This window comes from Phalaenopsis equestris, unplaced genomic scaffold (genome assembly GCF_001263595.1).
Source record: "Phalaenopsis equestris unplaced genomic scaffold, ASM126359v1 Scaffold000107, whole genome shotgun sequence".
NCBI lineage: Eukaryota > Viridiplantae > Streptophyta > Magnoliopsida > Asparagales > Orchidaceae > Phalaenopsis > Phalaenopsis equestris.
The window spans coordinates 441,018-457,727 of record NW_018164549.1 but is presented as its reverse complement, the minus strand read 5'-3'; the positions used below and the strand labels follow the sequence as shown (position 1 = coordinate 457,727).

The 16,710-nt window shown below is 32.6% G+C and overlaps 1 protein-coding gene across 3 annotated transcripts in view; it reads right to left on the bottom strand.

Moving 5' to 3' along the window:
* The window catches only part of LOC110020736 (mechanosensitive ion channel protein 2, chloroplastic), a 30,908-nt gene extending 14,636 nt beyond the window's left edge, over positions 1 to 16,272 (bottom strand). Inside the window, exons 1-8 of one of the 3 annotated variants that reach the window (XM_020718934.1) lie at positions 16,063 to 16,272; positions 15,770 to 15,791; positions 15,576 to 15,666; positions 15,440 to 15,499; positions 12,695 to 12,852; positions 9,598 to 9,718; positions 9,139 to 9,233; positions 8,932 to 9,045 (exon numbers count right to left, since the gene is read on the bottom strand). In XM_020718934.1, the coding sequence (XP_020574593.1) occupies positions 8,932 to 9,045; positions 9,139 to 9,233; positions 9,598 to 9,718; positions 12,695 to 12,852; positions 15,440 to 15,499; positions 15,576 to 15,653 (626 nt within the window). In that variant the 5' untranslated portion in view covers positions 15,654 to 15,666; positions 15,770 to 15,791; positions 16,063 to 16,272. Of the gene's footprint in view, positions 1 to 8,931; positions 9,046 to 9,138; positions 9,234 to 9,593; positions 9,719 to 12,694; positions 12,853 to 15,439; positions 15,500 to 15,575; positions 15,792 to 16,062 lie in introns of those variants that run through there. The other 2 variants (XM_020718933.1, XM_020718935.1) reach the window with 2 other exon arrangements.
* Positions 16,273 to 16,710: the final 438 nt, after the last annotated feature.

Below are 16,710 nucleotides of genomic sequence, written 5' to 3'. Positions count from 1 at the left end.
TTTTCCGAACCCAGCTTAAAATAAACCCTATTTAATTATTTGTATTAAATAGGGGAACTTGTCGGCAAATAAAACGGTTTCGCAGACCCAAACGGATGTCATATCTTTCTTAGTTTATTTGATCGAGCCTCACCCTCAAGTCTTGTGTTTATCCCTTGGGGTAGATTCAGGATTTGAGGTTGAGTGCTCTTTCATTTAAACTGTGAAAAATATGAGGTCAGTTTGATTTCATATTTTTCTAAAATTATATATATATACGTAAATTAAAAAGTCCTTCCGAAGTGGGCGACGGGATTTCGATTCCGGCTGCCGACAGCTTCTTACGGGCGACCCCCAAACATTAACTTTTCCCCTTTTAAGCACCGACAATATATATATATATATAACTTTAGAAAAAATCATTTTACAATGTTTTTAAGATGATTCGGGAAAAGTGTTTGTCCACACAACATACATTAATAGTTATAGACTTATATTTTAGGATTATAAAGAAATTGATTAAACTAAATCATTCCTATGGATAAGATAGCGAAATTTAAAAAAATTAATTAAAAAAAGATAGTGAAATTTAAAAGATGAAAAAATTATCTATCTTTCAAGATAAATTGTTGAGGAAAATCAAAATTCATTAATCAAGCCAAACCTTATATGAGAAAAGATACTTGGTTTCATTAAGAAAATTGTGGAAGAAATTTTAAGAGAATCTAAAAATAGGTTGTACACTAGAAAGAAGAATTGAGTGAAAAAGCTCAAAAAGTTATTAAGGAAAGAAATGTGATTTTAAGAGTGGAAATTTCTACATACTCATGAGGTTTATAGTGATTATAAGAAAGTTGAAGTCATGCAGAAAAGGCAATGAGAAAAATAAAATAAAAAACTATTGACAATTATTATGATTTGATTGACACTAAGAAATGAGACCAAAAGATATATGGAATAGCCAAGAGGTTGTTTGGGATAACTTTTAATTTTTTTTTTTTTTGTTTTGATTCATAACAAAACGTGTTTGTTATGATAAAATATGTTTAGTTGCTTCCAAAATCACCCAAAATAACTTTTACACATTGTGAGTGTTTTTAAAAACAAAAAATAAAACACGCAAAAAATACACTAAACAAACAAAATTTTAAAACAAAAAGCAAAAACAAAACAAAAACCAAAAAACAAAAGTGATCCCAAACAAACCCTAAGACAAAAGAGGAGATGTAGAGAATTTTATCAAGTTAGATGCACTAGAAGAGAACGGAAAGACATTTGGATAGTTACCAGATACCAAAGAAAACCCAAAACCACAAATAAAATGGAAATATTATTGTTGAAATTCAATGGGATTACAGCCAAAGACGCTTAACTCTCAAAACAATACAATCACAACTAATAGAAGACACTCTAGGAAGATGAAGAGTGGTGGTAGGCTGCTGAGCCAAAGGTAGGAAGGTAGAGACCACAGGAGGGCTTGGGGTACCCAACAGAGAGCAGTGGCACTCTGGGATCGTAGGAAGGTGACTGCGCCATATCTAGGAGGTTGTTGGTTGCAAAAAATTGTTGGGAGCAGGGGTTGGCAGCCGAAAGGAAAGGAGGAGGTGGTTGTTGAGGGAGATAATCACAACCGGGGAGAAGGATACAACCGGAGCACTAGTTTTTTTGTCAAATACAACCCTCGAAGAGAAAACATAACGCCTATGAGTGTGTTTTGAAAAATAACGCACTAGATTTTATTTAATGCAAATATATGTAATTTGATTTAGAAAACAGTATTTTAATTTTGAAAAATATTAGACCGAATAGATCCCACATATTTCAAAGTTTAGATAATCAAGCAACCCTTTTCAAGCAACACACTTATCCCAAGAAATAAGCATGATTATATAAACTACAGAATTCATGACATCCGTTTAATTTGCGAAATCTTTTATATATGACCGACAAATTTCTCTTCCTAATATAAGGATTAGATAGGGTTTATTTTACTTGGGTTCCAAATTTCATATAGAAGCAAACTTCTATAGTTAATTACATCTTAAATAACCTAAGTCATTAAAAAAACTCTCGATTAAGATCAGTGATTCTGTCTTCAAAATTTTAGATTTTAGGTTTCCACGGTTGGACACGAAAAATTAAGTGGGAATGAAATAAGAAAGAAGGATGAATCGGCCCTCAAAACCACATTTAAAATTACTTCAAACATCTAACGACATAAAGAAGCCTCTTTTGAAATTTCTAATATCCCAACATTCCAAAATACAACATTTAAACCTCTTCCCAATGTTGCAAGAAAGCACCAAATAGTTCTTTATGTAAGGGCAGTAGAGAGAAGGGGAAGGAGAGGGGAAGCTCACCACAACAAGGAGGATTCAATGGCTCACTGGTAAAGGGGCAGCAAGGCAAACCTTCCAAAAATCAACACCTAAAAGTGCCCAAACTAGTGGATAAAAAGTTTTCAAAAATCAGCCCGCAAATTTTGTCTCAAACAGTGTGCAAACCTCTCCAAATAAAACCCCAAATTAGCCCAGAAAGTGCCCCAAAACAGTAAGAAAAGCCCTCCAAATCAGCTAGCAAACAGTATATAAAGCCGTTAAGATAAGCTAAAAAACATGGCCTTTAAACCTTCCAAAAGACGGGCAAACCAACCCCGAGAGAGAATGTAAACTCTCCAAACAACATGACATTTAAAGCTGCTCAAAACAGGGCTAAAATCAGCCCCAAACTTTGATAAAAAATATCCCCAAACAATATTTTCAATGGTTAAAATAAAGACCCCAAAAAAAGAAACTGCAGCCCGTAAAAAGCAAGAAAGAGTTCCAAAGCCACTCCAAATCTTTGCAAATAGCATATGAAATCTTTCAGATTTTCATAAAAGTAATGCACCAAAGCCACAAGTCTTTGCAAAGAGCATATGAAACCTTTCAGATTTTCACAAAAGTATAGCACCAAAGCCATAAGTTTTTGTAAAAAGCATATGAAACCTTTCAGATTTTCAAAAAAGTTTAGAACCAAAGCCACAAATCTTAAGCATCACCATGGGTTTTTATGTGGCAAACAGATTTGCCAAGAAGTAACAGTTATTTCATTTAGCAAGTATATTTCAAATGCAAGGAAGAGCTTATTAAATCATGATTGTCCTATTGAACTGTGTTAGGCAAGATAATGGAACCTGAGATTTTGTTACAGGTCAAGGTAAACGGATTGCCTTCTTAAACCTGTATGCATGCGTTGAATGCAGCTCCAGGATAATACGATCTTTGTACATATTTATTCTATCTTAAAGAAAGAACAAGGCACTAAAATTAAATGAAAAGCTCTGCAGCATTATGGGACCACCCTTGTGAGGCTCCGCAAAAGAGTTAAAAGACGTTCGAGTTTCTAAATGGTGTGAGTCCTGTCACTAGTCCTCTATGATAATCAATAGGAAAGTCCTAAGGCTAGATCCTAGGCTCTATGAATAGGAATGAAAGACCTAAAAAAAATGAGATCAACATGGGGTCGACTATATGAATCCTCTTTCTCCATTCTGTCCTATTGAGGGTCATATTTTCATTTAATTCTAATAAATTAAGATCATTTTTATGCCCAAATCATTCTAGGTCTACCTCTGCCTTTCTTAACATCTACTCTCCTAACTGGATCATCAGATGATCGACGTCTAATGTGACCAAACCATCTAGGACGACTCTCTCTAATTTTGTTCGCAACTGGAGCTACACCAACCTTATCACGGATATATTCATTTCACATTTTTTCTCAAGTGTAAAGCCACTGCTCCACCTAAGCATTCTCATCTCGACAACACTTAACTTAATTTTATTCTTCTCTTTCAAAGGCCAACATTCAGCGCCATAGAGCATTGTAGGTCTCACCACCATCTCATAAAATTTTCCCTTCAGTCTAAAATGTACTTTTCTATCACACAATAAGCCCGAAACATTCCTCGACTGCAACCAACCAACTTGAATTCTACTAAGAACATCCCCATTTATATCACCATCACTTTGAACAATAAATCCGAGATAACTAAAATGTTCACATATTTTAATAATTTGATCACACATAGTTACAATTGTCACTAGAGTTACTACTATGAAAATTACATTTCAGGTATTCAGTTTTAGTTCTACTCAAACGAATGTCTTTAGATTCCAATGTAGACATCCATAATTTAAGTTTTTTCTTGAGCTTATTCTCTAGTCTTATCCACAAGAAGGATATCATCAGCGAAGAAGCATACACCAAGGTACATCCTCCTGTAAAAGTCCAATAAGAGCATCCATAATTAAAGTAAAATATGAGCTTAAAGCCGATCTTTGATGTAATCCAACTGAAATAGGAAAATGTTTGGTCAATCCTCCTTTCGAACACAAGTAACACCAATAGTATTACATATCTTTAATGACTTGAATATGTCATATCAACACATTTCTTCTTTAAAACTCTCCCGAGGATATCTCTTGGAATTTGATTGCAAGCTTTTTCTAAATCAATAATAATCATATTGAAACCTCCTTATTCTCTTTATATTTCTCCATCAAACCTCTCAATAAATGTATAGTTTCCATAGTAGACCAACCCGACATAAATCCAAACTGATTAAGAGAAATCATTGTAATACATCTTAACCTATGTTTAATTACCCTCCCATAATTTAAAATATGACATATCAACCTAATTCCTTTATAATTTTGACACTATAATGCATCCCTTTTACTCTTGAAAATGGGGACCACAATACTCTTCCTCCACTTCTCAGACATCTTTTTAGTTTTTAAAATAATATTAAAGAGTTTAGTAAGCCAAGAAACTCTCAAACCTCATAAATATTACTCTTCCTCCACTCCTCAGACATCTTTTTAGCTTTTAAAATAATATTAAAAAGTAAGTCAAGAAACTCTCAAACCTTCTAAATATTTTCACACTTGAATTGAGATATCATCAAGTCCTACAGACTTTTCACCCTTGGTTTTCTTTAAAGGCATCATCAACTTCTTTTTTACTAATGCGACAGTAAAAATGCAATATTTTATTATTATTAACAATATTAAGATCGCTAAAGTTGATTATATTTTTAAAGATTTCATTGAAAAGTTTATTAAAATAACTCACACACCTATGTTGAATACCTTTTTCTAAGAGAAACACTTTTTTTTTATTTTCATATTTAATACACTTTACTTGAGTTAAATCTTTATTTTTATTTTCTATTTATTTGGCTAGTTTATACATATATTTTTCATTCTCTTTGGCATCTAATCTAGTGTAAATGTCACTAAAAGCGGAAGTTTTAGCGTCACAAATTGATCTCTTAGACTCCCTACGGGCTATTTTATATTTTTCCCAAATCTCTAATCTTTTACATTTAAAACATCTTTTATAGCATAATTTCTTATATTTTATCTTTTCTTGCACATTATTATTCCACCACCAAATATTTTTATTTATAGAGACTTCTCCTTTTGATTCTCCACTAATTTGGTCAATATTATTCCACCACCAATTTGGTTGGTTATAGAGATACACACATATAAATTGAAAGTAATGTGTTCTGGAGCATGCTAGCAGATGATATGATTTTAATTGGTGGGATATTTAATAAAACATGCTTAAAAGTTAGAACAATAGCAAAAAATGCATAGAAGATCAAGAGCTTAAAATTTGCAGAACCATAGCGAAGTATATGATAAGCAATTTTATTATATTTGATATTAAACATTCTTAGTCAATATTATTAGCACAATGAAGAGATAAATGAATATGTAAGTATGTAACTAAAAATAGTTAAGGCCGGATGATTCCAATAAAGAAATGTCTGGTATGGATCAAGAGCACAATGGGGAGACTGAAGATCAAGAGCTTAAAATTAGCAGAACAATAGTGAAGTATATGATAAGCAATTTTATTGTATTTAATATTAACCACCTTTGGTCAATATATTAGCACAATGTAGAGATAAATGAAGAAATAACTTAAAGAGTAAAGGCTGAATGATTACAATAAAGAAATGCCTTGGGAGAATTATGCATATATAATTAAGGATTAGATAAATTTTAAAAAGTTTAGTGATGTTGTATGGAACAAGTATTAGAAAATAAAATATTATTGATAGTCGAGCATCGCAAAAATGATGATGCTAAAATAGATGTTTCGCAAAACTAGAAGGATAAATTAAAAAGTAATTATATTATAGAAACCGTTAAAATTACATTCATTAGAGATAGGAAAAAGTAAGAAATTAAGCCAACCTGATAAGTAAATAAAATAAATGACAAAAGTTTCAAGATGGGGAAGAATACCGTGATATGGATAAAATTATTTAAAAGAAGTTTATGAATAATAGATTTAACATCTCAAGCAACACTTTGTAGAAATGAATAGAAAATAAAGATTAATAAAGGAGCAGTTTGGTGCTCATAAAAGAAATGCAGAGTAAGCTAGAATAAAGTGAATTCTGATTGCAGTGTATTTTAAATATTCAAGATTTCTAAGTTGTCTGTAAAATAATTGTTGGAGAATTAATTTTTTTTTGTTTGGTTAATGTGTATTCAGAGTTAACTAAAATAATGTATTCAAAATATTTTACGACTGTTTGGTTGTCAAAATATTTTACCACTGTTTGGTTGTCGACAAAATAAATATAGAGAAGTTATTTTTGATGTATACTTAAAAGCTTTGAATAAAATAGTGGTGAACTAATAATCTATATGTTATATTGGTTTTAAAATAAATTCAAAATTATATCATGGTTAAAATCTCATTTCATTTGCGGCATTAATTAATATATCTTCATCTCTAATATAATATATAGTTATTAATTAAAAAATTCAAAATAATTAATTTTGATCAAAGTTTAAAATGCCCTCAAAAACACTTTCTTCCCCAAATTTTTTAAAAACAAATTCATTAAAACCATTTAGAACATCAATTTATACAGGCTAAAAAAAAATTCATCCGATTAACAGTCCTAATCATAAGATTAATAGTACATTGTCTGATTGTGTATATATTAATATTTATTCTAATATATTTAATATACGATGAAATCATCATAAAATTTAAGAAAATAATAATAATACTTAATTTACATGATGGAATGTGGAGTGAATGATCTAGATTGACTTTTCACACATAGAAAAGTATTAAAGAAAATGGCAACAACAAGCCCTAAAATAAAAATAGTTAAAAATGCCTGAAATTATCAAATATTTACTCAAGAAAATAGGTTAAAGCAGAGGCCGAATTCTTCAGGATGAAAAATGACTTCCGGGAAAGCTACATGCAAGCCAAAAGAAATAAATGCAAATCAATTATGCCTCCTAAATGAAAACAACCATTTACAACATAACCCAAAAACCTAATCTAGCTCCATCCAATTCCATGACCACAAAAATTTAATCGAAGATGCCTTTAATCCCCTCAAAACAACAAATCATGTAATCAAATATGTAATCAACATAAGAAAAATGAAAAGAAAAGAAAGAGCAGAAACAAGCCCCAATTTACATTTCCTACCAAAAGGCATAAGCTAGTGTTTTCTGTCAAGACAAGTGTCGGCATCCCCTGTTCTCCCTCTTACAGTTGTATTTGAAGATGAGTGTTGCCCCGACTGTATTCTGCTCTGAGGTGGTGATTATCCTCAACTTGTCCATTCTCTGCAACCTGCCTTTACTACTATGCTTCGCATGCTCCTTCCTATTGGCCGGCACAAATCTTCATACCTACCAGGGGCTGCCATCATGTCCTCCCACCGTCACTACTGACTGTTGCAACCCCCAACTCCTACTTCCAACTACTTGTTGTCAGCCTAACCCATCGACCTACTCGCTAATCCCACATCCCACGAGCCACCCTGTTGGATGCAACCTTTCCCTTATCTCGCTGCCTACTGTTCAGTACCTATAGAAGCCCTCTTCTGCTGGTTGTCACCATCCACCAGCTTGCTTCCGCCCCACTCTCGCTGTCCACCACCTCGACCACAGCCCACCCTTATTTGTACTTACCCTAAGGTGTCTTTTATGTTTGTATTTTTAATTTCCTACTGTCAAGCGTCTTTGTTTGTAACCCTTTTGAATTTCAGCAATAGTATTTACATTTCTATTCTGGCTGTGGTTAAATCTGGTATCATCCAGATCTTCCTCTTGTAGTGTATAATGCCACCATGGTTTTAGGCAACTAAATTTAAAAGAAAAAAACTCAACACAATCTAAACTTTAAAATACTGCTATTCACCTAATTAAATGCACTATAAAGTGCCCCTCATGGCTCCCCCCTCAAATAGCGCAAGTCTCTTTCTCCCACCATGATGCATAAGGCTCAAGGCATTTCTCATGTGTTTCACCTTGAGAAACACCTCAAATTACATAATTGTAAACAGCGCTTTCATGTGTTGTACATGTCAAAAGTCATAGTGGAAAAAACAACAGAAGTTATTATAACCTTAGTGATATCAAAAATTGGGACGCAGAATATAGAAGTATGCCAACAACTAAATTAATCATGAAGCGTTTTTAAGTTCGCTAAAATCCTTGCCAAAGAAGATAAATGGCCCATTCACAAATAAAAATAATAATAATTGAATAAAGAAATTTAATAAACGTACATCGTCAAATGCAGTTATATACTTAGTTCAGCATTCAGACATAAATGGTTTACTAATCAATAAAACAAAGGGGCATTTACATGCATAGCACACAATTCTTATGTTTTTACTTATCTCACACCTAAAATTTCACGTTTACACACATAACACTCAAATCATTAATATCACATAAAACATTACGCTATTATCACTTTGTAAATGTCAAATACACATTTTCATGCATAAGTTTAAAGCGTCAAAATGCTAAGTATATAAATATGAAAGTTTAGGTGTAAGATATATAAATACATAAGAACTGCGTGCTACATATGTAAATTTCCATCAAACAAAATCTTGAAACTAACCTTGAAAGACAATATGCAAAAGCCAGCACAGTAGATAAAGATTTTACAAAGCTCAATAGCCGTTGCTTCACAGCTTGGCTCGTTTCTGATGACAAAACTATAGGATCCAATGTCCTATTAAACACAAAAGTGAAAAATGTTCTCTGAAAAACCACAAAATGATAGTACTTTATTGCAAATAAGCTTCTGATAAATTTTTTAACATACCTGCAGAAAAGTGTCGCTCCAGTCCACAAAAGAATTGGCTGAAGATATGAAGTAAGGACGAAACGTGTTCTGCTCTTTTTCCAATTATTGTCATTCTGCAGGATAACAGTAGTCATCAGCTGCTTCCAAGACGAAACTTCATGGACAAATTAAGTTAGGGGCATTCACATACATACCACATAATTATAATGCATTTACATGTCTGGCACCTAAAAATTCATATTTACATGCATACCACTCAAATCTTTAACATCGAATTAAAATTACCATCATCGTTATCCTTTTAAAAGTGAAATACACATTTTCATGCATAGATTTATAAAACAAAAGCGTTATAAGTGTAAATATGAAACATTGGATGTTAGATATGTAAATATATAAGAATTGTGTGGTATGTAAATTTCCCATCAAGATGAAGTTCCTCAAACTAGAAGAAGATATGTTGCATAACGCACATACACGAAAGAGAGTCCTTCCATAACGCATGGCTGGCCCAAGTCCCCATACAGCAAACACAATGATTCCAACTGCTGGAGCTAATCTGAGCAGAAGAGGACTTTTAAGAAGGGCTTTATATGACCTGTAAAGAAAGAAATTATAACTTAGTTTGACAGGGTATTTTGAAAAAAAAGAAAACAAGTAAAGGTTGTCAACTTGAAATACTCGTATACTTTTATTAGAAGCTGAGAGAGAGCAAGAAATTGCAACCAAATAAGTATCTTAGGCTATCTGATAGGGAAAGTGCCTATATAAACTCCCAAAGTAAGATAAACATAACTTTAGTTGAAGTACCAAGTGCAAGCATCTGTGGAATTCTTAGATTAAATAAAAAAAAAGGTGGTCTGCTCTTCAGTCAAGACGGTGCCATTAAGGTACCAACCAAAATAAAGAATTTATCACAAGTCTATAGCGCATAACAGCTCCCTATCAAATCTTAACTTCAACAAGGCAAAATGAAATAAATAAATTCAACAAACCAAATAGCTCGGCAAATTGGAGAATGAAAAAAAAAATCATTAAAATGCAGTAGAAACAAATATGCTATAAAGATACAAATTTGAGTGGGAAAATGTCATTAATAGCTAAATTAAGTGCAGCATAAATGAGAAAATTAAGATGTATGTGCAATGGAAATAGGAAGGATAAAGAGAAACAAATTTATATGGTTGGGAAGACAAAAAATTCAGCATGTACAATAAAGTGTAGAAGGTGCACCAACCATTTCAGCATGCACAATAAAAAGCACCAATAAGGCAAACAAAAAAAATGATGTGGAAGGATTTGCATAGAAGATAGATGGACTAAACATAACATGGCTAGAAATCGTGGAAAAAAAAAATTGCACAAAATAGAGTTAGCGCATCATATAACACTTTTAAGGATGACAAATCCACTAATCTCAAGCTAAAAGGGTTATTAGATTTCAACCCAACACAAGGAAGAAGTGTCAAATTAGAGGGTTTTCAAGCCACCAATGGAACTCAAAATGTTCATAATCTTAAAATCTATTTAATTTTCATTCCATTCAACTATATAAGGAAAATAAAATATAATAAAAGCAAAATCAAACTTTATAAATCTAACCAAATTAAAAAACCTAGTATTATAAACAAAATAAATAAAATCAGAGGTACAAAAAACTTAGAAAGTGCCTATTGAGAGCATACTGCATTGGATTATATCATCTCAAATAAAAGCTGAGAAGATGTTGCATTGCAAAGTGTCATCTCATCTTAAAAATCTACAAGCAGTTCCACAGCAGATTCATGATCGAAACCGCTTCAATAACCAAGAAAAAAAAAATGTAATACTTCATCAACCATTCTTTTTCATCACTACTTTAACCAACAAATTCAAGAAAGTTATATTTTTTAAATGTAAATATCACAAAAGCACATAGCAAGGTGCACAATTTCGTAAAAATTCAAAGGAAGAGCCTAATGTAGATTTAGTAGGTCATAATTCCAACTCTCCACAGTCCATACTTTTTTCAACTAAATATAAAATCAAACTTGAAAAAACTAGAAATTATAAAGAATTTAATAATTATTGGAGATAAGTCCTAAATAAAGAATTAATGAAATAAATATTATGCGCACTTCAAGCCTACCCCAAATTTCCTATTTGATTATATGCACACTATGTGATATTTTACTAACAATTTACGCAGCATCTATTTATTAAATTGCACATAAATTCTCAAAAGTGATTCCAATTTGGTTATAAAAAAGTATTCATGTAATTCCATCTGTTTCTCACTGCTTTAAAGTTGTTCGATCCATATATTTATATGTTGAAATAATTCTGAATCTGTGAGCAGCATCTTTCAATCGACGGTAATCAGTAGACAACAATTTTCCATCTATAATAAAGCAGTCCTCGGACAATAGTTTTTCTTCTACAACAATCCAATAAGTTGATGACAACAACATTCCATTAAAGGGAAATCTCATAAAGAAGTAAAAAATAATTCATGTTGTTTCCTTTCAGTTTTTCATTTCTTTTGTACAGTTAATTCCAAATTTCAAACTTATATGCTACTTTTTCATTTGCATGTTTCCTAGATAATAATTTCCCCATCTATATAGTTTCTTATCTTCTTTTTAACAAAAAACAAGGGAATAAAATCTAGTCATAAAATCTCTAATTTTCTATTCCCCTTTGTTTTCACTCTGATTTTCAATATTAAATAAATTATTCAATTTGTGGAAGTCTCATTTACCTATGTTTGCGAGCAATTACCACATACCACATTCTTTTAAAATGATTCTTAAATTTTAAAACTTATATTCACCAAACAACTAATATTTTCTCCAAAGCAACTTTGCTTGACATTTCTGTGGAAAATTTTTCTTCCAGACAACTTCAACCAATCAAGGGAAGAATTTCTTATACACCTACGTTTATAACTACGTCGAAACAATGTTGGCAGCGCAATTAGAAAAAAAAAAAGACTCACTAAATTACAGCAATGTCTAAATTTAACATTATCAAAACTTGTATCTTTGACATTATTAACTGTGAAATATTTGGAAATATTATTATGGTTCTAGTGCAAGAATTTGGTATCCTTTATATATTTTTCTTTTATTTGCTGATTCAAAATTATTAAAATATTTAGTTTATTCATCCTTAAAAACATAGGTCTTACTGTGGAGAGTAGAATTTATGCATATTTGAAGTATACAATGCAAAATTTGTATGCCACTAGACATTCTTAGAAGACTGTTTCCCTTAAACTTTTATCTCATGAGCATCGAACAGAATACCGACTTCCAGAAGCACAAGATTATTGGTAGAACTTGAAATACCATAAGAATGACAAGGATAATGAATTGAAAATGATAAACATCAAAACGGTTTAATTCAAAACTACCAATCTGCAGTATATACAACTTTATTATCATTTGTTGTACAAGTACAAGTATATTAATTGTTGTGAGCTACAAAAACATGATTATGTATCTAAATGCAATTATTTAATTCTATTTGGGTAAATTGAGACAGTTTATCAACAACAGACATGCTTATTTTATATGATAGATCAAAGAAATACCTAGTCAAAGCAAAGGTAGTTGATTTCAGAAGAGGGATATCCGGCGAGGAAGTTGGAATGAAAATAGATCGAACAATGCAGCAATTGTATCTATATGGTACATGGTACTTTCTCATGTATATGCTGCCTGAAACATGAAGACCCCAAACATCCCGTCGCTGCACTCAAAAGGAACAAATAACTCAAACTTCATACCTTAAAAAATAAAGGGGCATTTACATGCATACCACCAAATTCCTATGCACTTACTTACACATCTAACACCTAAGTTTTCTTTTGTTTTGTTTTTTTTTTCTTTGGGTTACATTAATACTACCCAAATCTTTCCTATTATACAAAAAAAAAATCACTATTTTAACTTTTAAAAAGTGAAATACACCTTTTCATGCATAGATAAGGTGGCATATATGTAAAGATTGAAGTTTGCATGTTATATATGTAATTACATAGGAATTGAGTGGTATGTATGTAAATCTTCCAAAAATAAATTAGATAATTAAAAAATGAGAAGAGTATGATGTAACATGAAGCATGAAGATTGTTTTACAAGATAAAATTCTGGAAAAAATTAAATTACAAATATTTCAATTTAAGATATAATCCGTCTCCTTCCTCCAATAAACGTGCACCATACACACACTACTAGTTGGTGATTGGAACCTTTAGGAAAAATGTATTACAATCTTTTAGAGAATTTTCTTCTTGGATACAAATGAAAAGTAAATTCTAGGATCGATAAAAATGGCAATTAAAAAGTTTGCAACTAATTGTAGTAAAAGGTCAAACATAAAGTATAAACAAATGAGAGTTCTAAAGAAAGCGCTGGGAATATAACATGAACTTAAGTTCTTCTAATTTAAATTCTATGAAGCATTTCACATGAAGTTCTTCAGTGAACTAAAGTCATTAATCTAACCCAAGTCAAAAATCGCTCGATGATAAGATTGATTCTAGCTTGGACTAGCTTGAATGGAAATCAACAAGTTAAAACCGTGCATGATTCAAGAATAATGCAAATCAAGTATGTCACAAGCTTGGATGAAATTGATATTTTACAAGATAGAATCAAAATTGAAATCAAGCATGTCACAAGTGTGAGTACTAGTATGCATATTTCATCCACAAATTTAAAATCGTAATCATGAATTTATTAATGCCTGAGTTCATAATCTGTAGCATTTATGTTATTCGTACGAATGCATGAGTTTGTTCTAGAGGATCAAGAATCAAATCAAATTCTCTCAAATTGATTCACAAAACAACGAGTTAGATAGGTCAAACCGGAAACATATCTACGCAACCAATGGTTAGGCTTGGCTCGACTCAGGCAGATATAATGACTTTGAATCGATCATGTACCAATGCCAACATAGCTCTAGATTGTCAAAATCCCAAGTAGAACAATAAACAATATTTGGTGAAACCTCTGAAGATCAAAATGCTTAATGAATCCTAATTAGTGAAGAATATGGGAAACCAAAAAATTGTGCCTAATCTGCCCAAAATATGATTTAAAAAGCAAGACAGATGTAATGTTAAGATATTGTTTTCAACAACAACAACAACAACAACAAAGACTTAATCCCACTACGTGGGGTCGGCTACATGAATCCCTTTTCTCCATTGCATCCTATTTAGTGTCATATTTTCATTTAGTTCTAATAAATTAAGATCATTTTTTTATACAATAAGCCCAAGTCTTCCTAAGTCTACCTCTGCCTTTCTTAACATAACTCGGATCTAAAACATCTACTCTCCTAATCGGATCATCAGATGGTCGACGTTTAATGTGACCAAACCATCTAAGACGACTAGTTCTAATAAATTAAGATTATTTTTTATACAATAAGCCCAAGTCTTCCTAAGTCTACCTCTGCCTTTCTTAACATAACTCGGATCTAAAACATCTACTCTCCTAATCGGATCATCAGATGGTCGACGTTTAATGTGACCAAACCATCTAAGACGACTAGTTCTAATAAATTAAGATTATTTTTTATACAATAAGCCCAAGTCTTCCTAAGTCTACCTCTGCCTTTCTTAACATAACTCGGATCTAAAACATCTACTCGCCTAATCGGAACATCAGATGCTCGACGTTTAATGTGACCAAACCATCTAAGACGACTCTCTCTAAGATATTGTTTTCAATTAAAAAAAAAATATCAACAAATAAAAGATGTAAAGCATACTGATTTTCTTCTTGTAATTTAAACCTTTATCATTAATCCCACATATGACATTTTTGGGACATGTGGAATCTTAACAGTTCAGCCGAGTGTCCATAAGATAATATAGTGATCAGCTTCAGGTTCATAGAGTTGACTATTAGGTTGAACAAGAATATCCCATCATCAGCATCTTCTGTCTTCCAGTAACTACAACCTCAAATTTACAATGGAAGATTTACATACATACAGACCACTTAATTCCCGATTTACATACATACTATTCAATTCCTATGTATTTACATAACTAACACCTAAACTTCAATTTTTACATATATGACACCTTATCTATGCATGAAAAGTTATATTTCACTTTCTAAAAGTTAAAAGTAGTGATATTTTTTTGTGTGATGTGAAAGGTTTGGATGGGATTAATCTAACAAAAGTAAAGTTTACGTTTTGGATATGTAAATACAAAAGACTTGGGTGGTATGTAAATGTCCCATATTAACGATGTAGAAACACCATGACATGAAAGATGGTACAGAAAATAAACAAGAATGTGAAAGAACAGTACCGAAAAGCATGAAGATAGGGAACATCCCTGCAAATGATGCGATCTCTTTATCTCTGAGATCTGAAAATTAAAAACACAGTCAAACTCAATAAAATCAATTCCAAACGAAAAGAGAAAACCATGAAATTACTATTACCCTGGACGGTTTAGCCCATACACGACTATTGATGACACCAAGATCGTATGTGAGCTGCAACGACCCTCCCACAGCCATTGCTAACCTAAATCTATAATCAAACTGTCAATCAGGCAATGCTCTTGCCAACTACTACAGCTTCCACTAAATTACAACCAGTTTCAAAACAATTGCTCCGGAAATTATATACATACAACAGGCGCCCCGCCCCTCGACCTGAAACAGTAAACCGCCATTGTTATTCAACAGAATAGATAACCCGCTTTGTAATTCCAGAGTATACCAGAAGGAAACCAAAATTACTCAGAAGCTATCGATTGAATTAAATCAACACAGGAAAAATAACTAGAAACTATAAATCACCAAAACATCGAAACCTAGACGAATAATGAAAGCTGGAAACTGCTTTCTTGCACGCATTAACAATTTGCTGGGACTCCAGATCACGATGCATAGCAAAGGAAAAGTCAAAGAAGAAGAAGCTAACCCTTTCACCGAAGAACCGGTCGACGCCCTTAAGGGGCAAATCGGTGAGGAGGGCTCTCTCCGTTCTCCGGCGACAAGAGGCCGAGGAGTGGGAGAAAGTAGCGGGAGAGGGAAAGGAATCGGCACCCCGACGAGGTAAAAGGCATTACGACGGAAACTATTTGGCTGTACCGTGTTTAGGGCGATTCAGGGGATTGTCGGGAGCAGCTTGCAAAAGATGGCATTTTTTTTCCGCGGCCCTTATTGTTTGTTTAAAAAATGCCACGGATTACACGTAATGAAATGGGGAAATTACATAGATGCCACGGAAATCTTAGGGATTTTTTATTTTAAAAAATAAAAAAATAAAATTAGTGTTTGTTTAAATATTTTTTTTTTATTTTTACAAATAACATATCTATTTTTAAAATAGTGTTTTACTATTTTAAAACACCTCAAAGAGGCCCCTATTTAAACACATATTATAAATAAATCGTGAAAAATGCAAGCCGTCGACCACCAGCCAAGACCCCCACCTGAATTACCTGGCGTCACCGCCGCCCGCCCCAAGTTGGTAGCCTCCCGTCGCCCACCCCTGCGATAGCCGAGCCGTCGCTTGCCGCCCGCAGTCACCCAGTTGTAGCCCACCACCACCACCTTCGCTCGATGT